At 35.4% G+C, this 15,697-nt stretch overlaps 1 protein-coding gene across 2 annotated transcripts in view; it reads right to left on the bottom strand.

Annotated features, from left to right (window-relative positions):
* The window catches only part of TRIM24 (tripartite motif containing 24), an 82,706-nt gene that overhangs the window by 31,837 nt on the left and 35,172 nt on the right, over positions 1–15,697 (bottom strand). For both annotated transcript variants that reach the window (XM_081038261.1, XM_081038262.1), the window contains exons 3-6: positions 11,239–11,386; positions 6,713–6,845; positions 3,764–3,880; positions 850–964 (exon numbers count right to left, since the gene is read on the bottom strand). In XM_081038261.1, coding sequence (XP_080894387.1) covers positions 850–964; positions 3,764–3,880; positions 6,713–6,845; positions 11,239–11,386 — 513 coding nt within the window. The remainder of the gene's footprint in view (positions 1–849; positions 965–3,763; positions 3,881–6,712; positions 6,846–11,238; positions 11,387–15,697) is intronic.

Genomic DNA, 15,697 nt, shown 5'->3' with positions numbered 1-15,697 from the left:
CAGTTGCACCCTTTTGGTGAGGCCAAGATGTCACTTCAATGACTCTCTAAAATGATTCGCCTCCTCCTCTACATTTACAGAGCTCCTCCTTCAAACAAGGCATGATGTTTTTGCACTATGAAATAAACAGTAAAAATTAAGACATGCCTACTGGGAATATCTCCCTACTTACTAGAGGTGATGCTGCTTAATTCATGAATCGCTTAATAAAGCTAATTAGATCTTCACATTTACTCAGTTGAGTTTTTGTTCTTTAACATGTCACACAAAAGTTTCTAATTCAGTTAACTACATTTGCCCTATACTTGTAGGGTGTGTCAAAAGTTCAAAAATGCTTTCACTCAATTATTGTATTTGGAAATCAACTGAAGAAAGAAATATAATCTATAAAACATCATGATATAAACTGGTTTCAAAAAACAATTAGTATTGGATATACCGGAACCAACATCTTTACCATCCTTTCCATAAATAGCCCATTTTGTAAATCCCATATAGCCTGTATGGACATCAACATCATATGTGATCTTAACTAAGATTGTTCGTTCCTAGAGAGCACCCATTCACATTTGCCCCCAGTAAAACTTACTTAATGTACATTCATTCTCATTTTGGAGGCTATAGAACAATAAAGATGAAAATTTTACAAAAAGACATTCCTAGTGTTTTACAAAGCTATAAATTGTCGGCTTGACAACGTAGAGCCTAGGAAAGGAAAATATGGGAATGGAGAACATTATTAAATCATAAAACAATTATATGAAAAAGGACGTGATTTCAAATTCACAAACACATGCGAAATACTTTATTAAATCACTACAACATACTGTCCCATTAACAGTGACTTACCTCAAGCTGATGCAGTAGAGCTTTCCCTTTTTTATTTATTTCTACCATCAATGTAAATATAGCAACTTTAATATCCTGTTCCACCTGCTTTTGATTTTGATTTACTTCAATTATTCTGAAAATTAAATGAAAGGGGGAACGATATAAGGCAGAAGATTTGTTTTACAATATTTAAAATTGACTTTTTTAAGGTCTAAATTAGGCAACTGTTTTTTAGCTCTTAAAAGCTCAGCTATCCTTCAGTTTAAATTGACTTTCTTGAAGATGACAGAAATATAATTCGTCTGAAAGACCTTAAAATCAAAATGCATAAAGTTGCCAGAGAATGAACACATTTTAAGAAAATATAGGCTGGGAAGATTATGATGACACCCAGGAAAATCAATACTCATCCTAAAAGGATGGACCGGAAAAAAAAAAGATTTATAAATGAGATGAAAACCATGAATCTGAACAAGTTCTATTATATTCACTGCAACCAAGAGGTAGAAAGGGTAAACATGTCACTTATGTAGTCATCTGAATTGCAACAGCGTTCATTATACCTGAATAGAAGCAAAAAGACAAGAGTAGTTTGCTACTTTTAATAACACATTTGTCTTTAAATGAGCAGCCAAATAATTTGTTTCATCAACCACCAAATATGCTTTTTCCTTTGATAATAGAAAATAAGAATGCTGTTTTCATGGAGATATAGATGGACAGAGAGAAAATACATAGCCTCATACCAGAATACCCTATAGAAGCAGAAAATTAATGGGGCACCCATCAAACACTATGAGATCAATAAAAAGCTTCGTTTCTTCTGTGTGCTTTTACCATAGTTACCCTCCAAAACTTAAGACCAAAAAGACAGAGATTTTACTCTCTCTTGGAAATTCTTCAAGATAATTATTTGACATCAATACTGGTATAGGATCAAGTAAACCAGATAAGTCTGGGACACAAACAACCTTAAAAAATAACTAGTTTAAATCCTCATGATGGTAGAACAGGATGAAAAATGGATAAACAGTGCTATGTTTGCACATGCATAAAAACAAATTAATTTCAAAGTCAGTCAGTCCAGTAAATTTAGCCATCTATAATCATGTAGACTATAAAGACATGAGCAATTAACCTAATCCAAAGATTCTTTAAGTTTTATCACAATTCAAAACCCCAAATCCTTCCACACAATGTGCTACTTTGTAAAAACAGCATAAACCACTAACAAAAAGGTAAAAAACCAAACTTGGAGAATTCACAGATCTGATTTTTAAGTCTTACTATAAAAAGTTACAATCGTTAAGAAAGTGGGGTATTGGCAAAAAAGAAAAACAATGGAACAGAGTCCAGACATAACCTCACACATACATGGTCAATTGATTTTCCACAAAGGTGCCAAGGCACTTCAATAGCAACAGGACAGTCTTTACAACAAATGGTGTTGGAACAAATGGACATATGTTTAAAAAAAAAAAAAAAGTGAACTTTGGCCCATAGCTCATACTATGTATGTACATAGTGAAAGAGTAAAAAAGTCAAAAGGATCAATTTCATCAAGGGTGGATCTTTCACATAAAATTAGTAATTTTACAATTGCTATCATTTGCCACTAGGTGGTAGAAATGCCTATAATTATCTCTCCTTATCATTACATAAATATTCATTACAAGTTTTCAGTTTACTCAAATACAAAAAATTTTAAACTCACCAATTACCCTATTTGGTAAAATAACAGTATTGTGATTAGAATATGGTAAGTAACCAAATAGTATTTGGTTAACTGTAGTTGTTATGTGAAAGAGAAAAGTAAAATGACAGCTGATAAGAATAAAAACTGAAAGGACAGGAGGGGGAAAAGAATAAAAACTGAAAGACACAATAAAACAATAAAACTGTTATTACCACAATGTATTATATAATGAATAGATATATCAGTAATAATGGGTCATCAAGAAAAGGTTAAATTATATTTAAGAATCGTTTTTAAAAAAATCAGGTAAACCAGAAATTCTTTGGAAAACATTCCCAAATGCCCCACCTGAGTTATGTTTCAAAATGGTAAGAATAACAAATTACTGAAGATGAACTACAAAAGGCTGACACAATTCTCCCTGTGAACAACACTCAAATCCTCTGCAATGCCTCTCTTATTCAGGCTTTCTTATAAGCATTTCTTGATCTATTTAGGCAGTGACATGTTACTTTTGTGTGCAAAACACCAAAAGAAAGGGGACATGGGACTTCACAGGTGTTGTAAAATGTCAGTGTGTGCCCGAAATGGGATAAAAAGGGGGCCAAACTCCGTCTTCCCCACAGAGGTCAGTGGTTTGCTTCCCAGTCACTGAATTGTGAGACATAAGCCTTTGGATAGTTGATTTCCTCCTTTGGAGGACAAAAAGTGTAGCAGGTAACACGTACAAACTGTGGAGGCATTGTATGCAACAAGGAATAAAAGGTGTATGAAACAGTTTAATGATTTGTCTCCTGGTGTCCTAATATCTCCACTTCACAGCCCAGAGGAGGCATCTCAAAGTTCAGCAATCCTCAAAATGGCCATTATGTATATAATTAAGTGTTAAAATATTTTACAATACTGGCAAAAAGAGTTTTTATTTTTAAAATCCTGTTATTTCTTTAAAATTGGAAAACACCAGATATAAATTATCAATACCGTCCAGATAAATGAGTGACTACTAAATGTAGTTTATTATTACCACTATAGTTTTGAAATTTCATGGCTGAAAAGATGCTTTCCAACCCACAGTTTCCAGAAACCCAAAGTTTCTGGAAAAGTCTTATCAACTATGTATTATTAGAGCCACCTGACAGCTTTTTTAGACTTACTTCACCATGAGTTAAGTAAAATGTCTGTTCTAAAAGTAAATATAATTAACACATTATACAAAGATAAATTTTATAAATTTACCTGTTTTGGATCTGATTTCCTGTGAATTTTATGTATTTCGTTTTTTCCATAAGCTTGGTGATTAATGTATCTATGATCACTTTCTGATTCTGAAAAGCTTCTTCTATAAATTGATATCTGAAGAAACAAGTAAGTCAATTATTTCACATGATTTTATCTGTCTAAAATGAGGGAAAGCCCCAAAGAAGTAACTAACAGAAAACTACTTAAGATAATAAGAGTATAAAGGTTATAAATAATAATCAGTTAAAAATACCAAATATATCCCAAGAAGGCAAGTTTTCCCCACCCCTCAAAATTATCCCATAAGAAAGAGGGAGTCTATATTACTCATGGACAGACACTCTTTAAATTATTTTGAAAGTTTGGGAAAGACACACTTTCATCATCATAGTTTTAGAGGCTTACAGAGCTCACTTGGCAGACCTGCCAAAAAGTAATCACAGGTAATTAAACAGATTTATTAACTATTTTCCAATTTCATAATTATGAAAGTCTGATGCTATAAACAAACATTTTGAAATCACTTTTAAAGAATGAAATTGTGCCGTGGAAGTCACAAATATTTGCCTTTAGCATAAATGGGGAACGGGGAGTGGGGAGAAGCAAACTCCTGATGCTATGCCTGGATGCTTTTGGCCTGGGTTTAGACTGATTATTAATGATTCCATTCTCACCCTTTATCTTGATAATCATATACTTTTACTATTCTTTTAGTGTCTACTCTAGATGTTACAAAATGCAGATCTTGACTTACCATCTAATATTAATTTGCACTTTTTTACCATCTTCCTAAATTATGTTAAGCCTTAGACCATGGAGTCCACATCCTAACATGTCTGCTGTGTGATATACAACACACACGACATACACCAACACGTTTAACGCTTTGTAAGTCAAAATTTACATTTATTCATTTTAATTGCTCTTCTTCTATCATGCATCATTTACCATTTTTCTTCTGCCTAAAGTGTACTTTAGAGTGAGGATTCACTGGAGATATTCTCCCAATTTATTTTGTCTAAAAATGTCTTTCATTGACCTTTGTATTTGAAAAATATGTTCATTGGGTATAGAATGTTAGTTTTGCAGTTATTTTCTCTTTGCACTTTAATAATATGACTTTCTTTTTAAATTATCTGACTGGGGATTTATGGGGCTTCTTATGGTAAATATGGGCTAGATGTCTTTCGTAAATATTATGAAGTTATAAGCCATTATAGTCTGTTGTCCTATATGTTGCTTCCTTCCCATTCCTCTTCTCTCCTCCTTGGACCCCAATTACACCCTGTTACCATCTTCGGTAACCTTCTTCTACTTTCCCTCCTTTTGTTTATCAAGCTTCAATCTGGAAATTTTCTTCTTGTTCATTAATTCGTCTTTCCTGCTATGCCAAATCTGCTGTTAAACCCTCTGTTGAATTAATGTCAGGTACTGTAATTTTCAGTTCTAGACCTTCCCTTCACTCTTTTTTATAGTTTTCTGTTTCTCCAATAAAACTTTCCATTTTGTTTCTTATCATTTTCAATATAAGATGGAGCCCTGAGGGTCTTTTTATATTGTTTATTGTATCCGCTAGATTTTGTTCACACTGATTATCTCCAAGTATACTTGGTTATTTCTAACTATGTGTCGGACCATTTTGCAGAATTCTTTAATACATCTGAAGACTAGAATGATGTTTTCTTCCTTCAGGGAGGATTTACATGTGATTCAACCAGGTACCTTGAGGCCCCAGCAGTACGATTTCAATTTAATCCAACTATGATCTGAGAAGATTTGATGCTGGGCTTTAGTCCCTGTGAGGAATTACCATCTAGCTGGTTCATCTTCACAATAACAGTATAGATTTTCAGGGTCCCAACTCAAGGCCAGAAACCCTGTGACCACTGAACTCCAATCCCTGTCTTCCCAGCCCTGTGAGCCTATTAAAAGTACTCAACCTCTAGGCAAATGCCTCAAAGGGGAAAAAAATCCCGGACTATTCTCTGTACCCTCTCAACCCAAGCCTGGTCCAGTAATTCTTTACTACTAAGCTCTAAAATTTCTTATCAATGATTTCTGTATTTTGTCCCAGTTTCCTAGTTATCCTCACTGGTATGGTTGGTCCAAATTAACTACTCTGCCATCATTAGGAGCCTAGACCATTTTAAGCAATTACCGTGTTTCCCCGAAAATAAGACCTAGCCAGACCATCAGCTCTAACATAAGACTGGGTCTTATATTAATTTCTGCTCCAAAAGACGCACTAGAACTGATGGTCTGACTAGGTCTTATTTTGGGGGAAACACGGTATACATGTATCAATTAATCAGAATCTTACTGTTTAAATCAGTGGTTGTGAACTCAAATGCCTATGAAGGTCAGATTTAAAAGTAGGCTTTAGGTGGGAAGTATGATGACTCGGAAAAGGCATGTCTCATTCTAAAGAACACTAAAGTCAATTCCAGTCAAATGCTGACATGAAAGTATATGGGGTCCAGGGCTACAATAAGCTTCCATTTTTCTCAAAGAACCAAAACTCTAGTTTTTCGTCTTGTTTTGTTTTTAAATATAAAATCTCATTTTACAACACTGGCAACTAATTCCACATACTTCAAAACAGTGTGTAGGCCAGTGTGAGGTTCTTAACTCAGGGTGATTTTGCTCCCTAAGGCATTTGGCCATATCTGGAGACATTTTTGGTTGTGACAACTGGGAGGATACAATTGGAACCCAGTGAATAGAGATCAAAGATGCAGTTAGCACCATACGGCAGACCCCCACAACAAACAATTATCTGGCTCAAATGTCAATAATGCCAAAGTTGAAAAATTCCTAACTAGGCCCACACACTGCTGGCCAAACAAAACATTATCTGCACACTGCCATTTGGCTGGGTGCCAGCAGTCCTCTAGTCTTCATAAAGCTACATTACAAATCTATGCATATAACGAAAGACGCTGGTACCTATGCTCTTTATGTTCTAATAACTGGCAGTCCCGACATGTCAATTTGTCACACGTTTCACAGTAAAGCTTTAGCTGCTCCTTCTTATGAATAGGACAAAACACTGGTCGTTGACTGGTCACACCAACTGCCTCTGTAGAAACAATGGGAGGCACAAAGAAGAAAATTAACATAATTGAATAGTAAATAATTATTAGGTTATTTATTTAAATTCGAATCCATTGGGATATAAAAGAGTTTCACCAACATCACTTCACTAGGTTTTATAGATATCAAGATACGAAGTATTTTCAGGATTTCAGAAGGAAAATATAAATGAGCTTTTCACTTTCCAATGTATAAATTCAAATTAATTCAAGAGAAAGAAAACGTGCAGTTAAAAGGATGCTTTATGGAATTAAAAAGTCTCAAGAAAAAAAGCCCAGATTAGTGACTGCGAACCAATTAGATGTTTTCTAGTCCAAATATGGGAGGAAATTTTTTAATACAATTCAGAAAATCTAATAAAAATGTGTAAAAGGTGTGGTAAAAAAAAAAAAAAACTATTTCCCCACTTTTGCAAATATTCTAACAGAGGATAGCCATTAACACAGCAATAATCATAAAATTTTCACTACTATATTGTAGTCATCTGTGTAACTTTTCAATAGTCATCCAGAAAAGGGAAGAAACTGGGCAATGCTTATGTTATAATGTTAAATAGAATACAAATAAGTACATCAACTGATTAAACAGTAAACACCAGTTATTTCACTAATAACTCAAGGTAAACATTTCAGAAATAATCCCACGTACCGAGATAACCATTATTAATAATCTGCTGTGTGTTCCTCTGGCTGTTTTTCTGTGTTTAACTACATATACCAGTGGGTATACTTTTTTTTATAAAACTTTAATTAAAACAGTAGTAGTACACATCCTGTCTTGTAAGTTTTTTTACTTAACCTTATTTTGCCCCCACTTAACTCTATCTTAGATGTCTTTCTGTGTTAGTAAATATATCCACTTATTTCTTAACTCTATAGCAGTCCATCAATCGATACACCACCTGCCAGTGGACATTTGACTGTTTCTCACTTTTCAATATAATAATGCTGAAAAAAACATATGAAATGTATAAATTATTGAATGTTTCTGTATGACAAATTCCTAGAATTCTTGGGTCAAAGGGTAATTTACATACCCATAAGTTAATGGTCCTCCAAAAAATGGTACCAATTTGTACTCCTACCAGTGTACAGTGGCTATTACCTTACTAATGGGGCTTTATCAATATTTTTAATTTTCGCTATTTTGATAAGCCAGAAGGGGGTGGAGATTTCACTACCTTTGGATGCATTTCTTTAGTAATTGAGATCGAACAATTTAACACATTCATCAACCATCTGCATTTCTTTTAAGAATTGTCTGGTCATAAACTCTATGACTTTTCTGTTTTCTGTCCAGCTGTCTTTATCAATTTGTAAACATATTTAATAACTTACCTGCCAAAGATCTGGTTTATGGTATTTTTTTCCAAACCCATCATTAGAATTTTTAATAGAAAAATTGTCTGTTCTTGTTTTTTTATTGCTTCAGTTTTTGAGAAATGCTTCTAAAAAGGCTTTCCCATTTCTAGTTATAAAAATGTTTACTTTTTTTCTCATATAGTAAGCTTTTATGGTTTTTGTTTTTAATGTAAATTTTTTATTTATCTGCATTTTCATACATTATCCATGTTTACAAAATATTTAAATGCGTGCCAGCAAGTAGAATGAATTAATAGACTCACATTTGCTAAAAAATGCTATAATAAAAACTATAAAGTTGAAACCAGAAGCAAACAAAACCCAAGCACTGGGAAATTGTTGTTTTTTTGTTTTTTTAAATGAATTCTTGGGTTCATAATAATCACATTGACCAGCACCTTCTGTTTTGCATCTAATATACATCATGGCCCTCTTTCCATAACATTACTTATAATCTACAAAAACAGAAAATAACAAACACAAAAATTCATAAATCCCCAACTACTTGGTAACCATAAATGCAGAATATCTACAGAATAGCAGAAATCGAAGTGGCAAATCATAAATCAACCTTTAAAAGCACTTGTAATTCTAAAACTGAAAATATATTTCAAGTACTTAATCGCAAAGAAATTAATAACAAAACTTTAAAATAAAACTAAGGTAAGCTGAGAGGAATTAAAGATAGTATTAGTGAACTAAAATAAATATAGCAGATGGATAAATTTAAGAGCTGTTTCTGTGGATAAAAACAGAAAGACAACCTATTACCTAGTCAGATTAAAAAAGGTAAAAATATATAAAATTCAGAATGTAAAAAGGGAAATAACCAGATGGAGAAAATTAGCAATGTTTAAAAGAAAATTAAAAGCACAACACATCAAGAACAAGTAGAATTAATTCCAGCAATTAGCAGACATTTGGTCCTGTCCAAAATGTCCACTGAGACATTTGATCCATGCTGCAAGGTCCTTGGTATGTGGTTCTGTGCAAAACATCCATGGAGACATTTGGTCCATGCCAAAATGTCCATGATATTTGGTCCCTGATATGTGCCATTACCAGCTAGGCAACCGAAACAAGAAGGGTTATTATTGGCAATACAGCCACGACTCAACTATTGGACCAATCAAACATGATAATGTTTTTTATGTATTAATATTGCAAACTGAAAGTATAAATAAACATTATAGTTTAGGTGAATCCAGGAACGTTTTCTAAGTGTGGACGTTTTTGACAGGAGCAAATATCATTTGGCACAGACCAAACATGCTCATGTACATTTCTGACAGAATCAAATTTCAAGAATCTTTGGTGTAGGGGGCGGCTGGTTAGCTCAGTTGGTTAGCTCAGCGCAGTGCTCTTAACAACAAGGTTGTTGGTTCGATCCCCACATGGGCCACTATGAGCTGTGCCATCCACAACTACATGGAAACAAGTACTTGATTTGGAGCTACTGGGTCCTGGAAAAAACACACTTAAAATAAACAGAAAGTTTTTTTAAAAAAAGAAAGAAAAAAAAAAAGAATCGTAGGTGTGGATCAAATTTTCCAGTGGATGTTTTTGGACAGGACCAAATGTGTTGCAAGGATTCCAGCAATGCAAAGATGGTTCAATATTAGTAATCTGAATATCCTCATAACTCCCTGCACCCTTCTCCTAAATGTTCACATCATCTGGGAATTATGGTTGACAGGGTGACCATAAAGCCTTAGTTGGCTTGGGACATCCTAGTTTGTACTTGCTGTATAGGAATAATTATTTACAGACCTTTTGATTTAAATAATTAGGACATCATATCACCCATTTATAGACTTCCTTTATTTATCGAAGAATTTAGATCGTGACTCACAGTCATTCTTCTAGTACTAAGTCTCATCATCATCTGTCCTCCAAACTAAATCCCCAAATATGAGTTTGGTACGCCTTTCATATGCTCCCATAGAATTTATGAGGCTAAACTACATTTGCTAATTTGTTCATAGTCTTCACTATAACTCCTAAGGGTAGGAAGTGTCGGTCACTAGGTACCTTTTCATCTCTAGTACCTAGCAAAGTTCCTGCAATGTAGAAGAGGCATACAAACACTGGTTGACTCAATGAATAAAAAGCAGTAAAACAATTTTTAAACAAAAATATATTGAGCCATAAAAATGAATGAAATTTTGATAAATGCTACAACATGGATGAACCCTGACAATATTGCGATAAGCAAAATAAGCCAGACATCAAAGGACAACTACTGTATGATTCCACTTGAATGAAATATCCAGAATAAGCAAATTCACAGACAGAAAAGTAGATTACAGATTAGCAGGAGCTGGCGGTAGAGGGGAATGGGCAGTTATTACTTAATGGGTACACAGTTTCCTTTTGGGGTGATAGAAAAGTTTCGTAAATAGACAGTGGTAGTGGCTGCATAACACTGTGAATGCCAGTAATGTCACTGAATTGTACACTTAAAAATGGTTAAAAATGGCAAATCTGAAGGTACATACACTTTACTATAATAGAAAAAGTATTAGTGAACTTTATATTATCAGCAACAAAATAAGAACCCTGCAACCATAACTACATAAAAAGCAAAGCTTATCTGGTTATCTATATATTAAATATCACCAAACAGGTTTACTACAAGAATATCAGAGGAAAAGAGGTGCAAAACTTTTTTTTAAGCCCATCCCTTGTCATCTTATAAATAGAAGAAAAGATAAGAGAGAAAATAAGTTTAAAAAGCAACTTTTATTTTTTCATTTGCTGTACATTCACACCAAGTTAAGGCATTTAGAGGAAAAGCAGGTTGGGAGTATGACTATAAGGCAGAAAGATTCTATTAATACATCTATTCATACTTACAAATATTTATTAGTTCACATTTCAACGACAACGTAGACCTCCTTACTTAAAAAAAACAAGAGTATACTTAACCCTCACGAGAGCACGGAAACGCGTCAGTGTACAAGGAAGCAAGGATGGCGGGGGGCGGAGCAAGCAGGAGAGGAAGAGCTGATGCGTTACCTGGGGGTACTTCCTCTTTCTGTCTCACGGTGTGATCTTTCGTGAACTTCACCCTCTGATGAGCTCGGATGCAGGTCTTGCAGAGCCATTCCACACACTCCACGCAAAACCCATTGGCCTCGGCATTGTCCTCGCAGCTCGTACACACCTGGTACAAACACGCGGCATCAATTTTCGATCCAACTAAAAGGTGGTCATACCATACTCTTACATAAATGACACACCAACCATACCTGACTCTTATCACTCATCTGCTTAGCACTGTTTGTAAACTGAAACTGACAGTGTGTTTTTAACTCATAAACATATAAAATGGAAATATAAGGACACTGTCCTTAGTTCAATACAGCTAAAATTACAGGCATGATGTGAATATTGAGGACATAACAACCAGGAAAAGCCAACAGTCCCTGCCCTTTGACACCTTGTCTCATAGATGGAACGTGGGCTCAAATTCAAGTTCCCCCACTTACTAGCTGAGTCGTCTTGGGCAGGTTATTTAAAATGCTTCTCTTTAAAATGAGGGTAACAACACGGATTTCACTGAGTAGTTGTGAAGATTAAACGTGAGGCAGACAGACATTGTGGGAATAATCACACTAATGCAAAACTACAAACTCAGACGTGCCATAAAGGAAAAGTATGAGAAGCTGTTAAGAACATTTGGTGGAGGAAACTGACCCCATGTTGGTGGGGTGAGAGGGTTGGGGAAAGTGAGAGATTACCCAGGCAAGGCTTTCTCTAAGGAGATCATGTTAGCACTAAGATATGAAACTTGAGTCACCAATTACTGATGCAAAGCCTTTTAGGCTGAGAGCACAGCGTGTACAAAAGCGTCCGGCAAGAAGAGCACGACAGGATCAAAGAACCGACAGAAAGCCAGTATGACTGCAGTGGAGACCAAGGGAAGACTGGCAAGAGGCTGGTGGTGAGGCAGGCAGGAGCCAGAGCATTCAGATCACAGGACGCTTTGGTCTCTGTTTAAAGAAGTCTCCTAAAAGATTTTAAGTAAATAAGTGGTTTGTATTTTTAAAATCACTGTTGCTATAATGTAGAGAACAATTAGAAAAGGGGCAAGAGTTTCTGCATCGAGTCAAGGAGGCGGCTTTTCCAGTGGTTTGGGTGAGAGTGGGTAGAAGTAGACATGAATGAGGAAGACTGAGGAAGTGAAACTGACTGGTATAGAGAACGCACTGGATATGGGAGGGGAAGAGAGCTGCTCTGTTTCTAGCTTGTATAACTGTGTAGATAGCGTTCTCTAAGGACGGATGTTAAAGTTACGCAACATATAAGCAACTCTATATCACTTGAGGTTTGTGAAAAATATTTCCCCCAGTCAGTGGTTTACATTAGCTAAATTCCAAATACCTGGATAACATTTCCATAAACCAAAACCTACCTCTACCCAGCTCTTATCTTCAACCTTTCTAACATCATCTGATGCCTCTCCTACCTCCTAGAAATAATTTGGATTCCCCGATTGCTCCAGATCCTCTTACTTCCCTGAATGACCCTCTGGATCTCACCACCATTCTTTTCCCTTTGATTCTGTAGATTTTTGTTAGACCTGGAGATTGGTCTCATCCACTCCCTTAGCTCCAACTGTCACCTCTATAAAGATGTCCCCTAAAATAGACTCTCCACACTATGCTTCCAAAAGGGATGAGGGATCTCTATATATACTGCTAGGGAGGGATCTCCAGTACTATATAAAGTAAAATTTAAAAAGCAAAGTGGAAAAGCATATCATGCTACTGCATATATTTTTTAAATTACTTAAAATTATATATTAAATAATATTAAAAATGAAAGGCTAAACCATTAAAGAAATTAAATGGCTACCCATAAGGTAGAGAAGAAATAAGGTAGATGGGTAGATGAGATAAGGACAGAAGTCTGAGTTCTCTGAATACACTGTGTCATAAATTCTCCTTTACAACTATACAAATGGTTTATATGTATTTATATAATACAAATTTAAATTTAAAACCTTAAATCTCTAAACTTCAAAAGCACAATGAAACAAATGAACCTACCTATCAAGTGGGTGGCTTAACCATACAGAGAATTATTTGTTTCAAGTAACTTTAAAACATGATGATTTGATTGAATATCTCCAGTGTATACACATAGTCTTGTAGTCTTTCTTCCTTCCGGTTTTGACAGAAATAACTCTATAATTTCTACTTTTAGCACCAGCTCTATTCTACATCCTTATCCTGCAATTCGTCTTTATGCTTTATGAGCTGGTTTCACATTAGATTTCTACAGGTGGTGCTGCAGAGAGTATGCAATGCTGGAGTAAAAAGGGACTAACTTGATAATCTTAGTTGGCTTCTTATTTGCTAGCGATTTCTGTGACCATCACATCAACCAATGCTGCTTCAACCCTGCCGCAGCAGTTCCTTCCCACAGCAACAGTTAGCTCTAGCTTGCAGTTTTCCCAATACTTGTAGAACCAGCTTTAGAAATACCAACACCACAGGCCTACTCCTGCTCCTTCCAGATCTGGGATCCCAAGGCCAAAGGCTCAGAGATCAGCACAAGACAAGCAGCACCTTCTCTTCAGGTGTTTGAACTGACATTCCATAAGCCTTTTCCTCTACCTTCTAATAATTCCAAACTTTTGCCTTTGTTCCCAAAGCAATCTTGAGAAAGAATAAAGAAGTACCATGCTACCTAATTTCAAACTACATTACAAGGCTACAGTAATCAAAATAGCATGGTGCTGGCATAAAAACAAACACACAGATCAATGGAACAGAATAGACAGCCCAGAAATAAATGCATGCCTATATGGTCAATTAACCTATGATTAAAGGAGGCAAGACTATACAATGGGATAAGACAGTCTGTTCGATACATGATGCTGGAAAAACTGGACCAATACATACAAAAGAATAAAACTGGACCATTTTCTTATACCACATACAAGAATAAACTCAAAACGGATTAAAGACTTAAATATAAGACCCCAAACCATGACACTCCTAGAAGAAAACATAGGCAGTAAACTCTTTGACATTGCTCTTAATAATATGTTGGGGGGTATGTCTGTTCAGACAAGGGAAACAAAAGAAAAAAGATAAACAAGTGGGACTATATCAAACGAAAACATTTCTGCACAGAGAAGGAAATCACCAACAAAACAAAAAGACAACCTACTGAATGGAAGAAGATAGTCACAGACACGGACAAGTTTAATGGTTACCAGAGGGTAAAGGGGGAGAGAGGATGGTAGAAGAGGGTAAAGAGGTTTAAATACATCATGATGGCAGGAGAACTAATTCTGGATAGTGATCACACAATGAGATATATACAGAGGGTGCCAAAAAATGTATACACATTTTAAGAAATTAGAAAACTACTAAAATTGTAATAATATGTACTGATAACGAAACATGAATACAAGTCAGTCATGTGTATACATTTTTTTGGCAACCCCGGTAGACGATGAATTGTAGAATTGTACATTTGAAACCTATGTGATTTTACTAACCAATGCCACCCCCAAAATTTTTTTTAAAAAGATAGTCACCAATGATACATTTGCTAAGGGGTTAGTATCCAAAATACATAAGGAACTAATACAAGAACAACAACAGCAAAACCCCCAAACAATCTGATTTAAAAAATGGGCAGAGGACCTCAACCGACATTTCTCCAAAGAGGACATACAGATGGCCGACAGACATATGAAAAGATGCTCAACATCACTAATCATCAGGGAAATGTAAATTGAAACCACAATAATAGAAACAAACTCGTAGATATAGAGAACAAATTTATGGTTGCCAGATGGGAGATGGGAGAGAGGTGGGTGAAAAAGGTGAAGGGATTAAGAATTACAAATTGCCATTTTTAAAAATAGTCATGGGGAGGTAAAGTACAGCAGAAGAAATGTAGTCAACAATATTTGAATATGTAATGGTGTCATATGGGTGCTGGACTTATTGGGGTGATCACCCAATTACATAAATGTCTAATCACTATGTTGCACACCTAAAACTAATACGTATATCAACTGTAACTGAAAAGATTTTTCTGCTGAAATGGTGGCACCACCCTCCTGGCAGTGAGGCCTCTCATCTTCCACACGCAGTCCGGTAGATCAAGTTCTGTGTGGAGTGTAACTTACACCCCCCGTCCTTTCCTCGTCCTCACCATGCTCGTTCAGCTCTCACTACCTCTCGCCTAAATGAACATAAACTTACTGAAAACTGACTATAAAGACGCATAAAGCAGCGTCCTAAATTTGTCCTTTAGATTTGAATGCCTTTAATTCTCATCTCTTATCGTCATTTTATATCATAGCATTACTCCACCCTGTTACTTACGCTGCTTTGCTTCTGAATTTTCTGGATTGAGCATTGCCATGTACTACTAGGGTTCACCTGATGAAGTATAGTTGGTGTGTGATATGACTAAGAAAATATATCCAACATAAATATCATCACAT

The sequence above is a fragment of the Rhinolophus hipposideros genome (assembly GCF_964194185.1).
Source record: "Rhinolophus hipposideros genome assembly, chromosome: 25".
NCBI classification, from domain to species: domain Eukaryota; kingdom Metazoa; phylum Chordata; class Mammalia; order Chiroptera; family Rhinolophidae; genus Rhinolophus; species Rhinolophus hipposideros.
The sequence above is the reverse complement of the archived record's forward strand: the minus strand, read 5'-3'. Positions and strand labels throughout refer to the sequence as shown.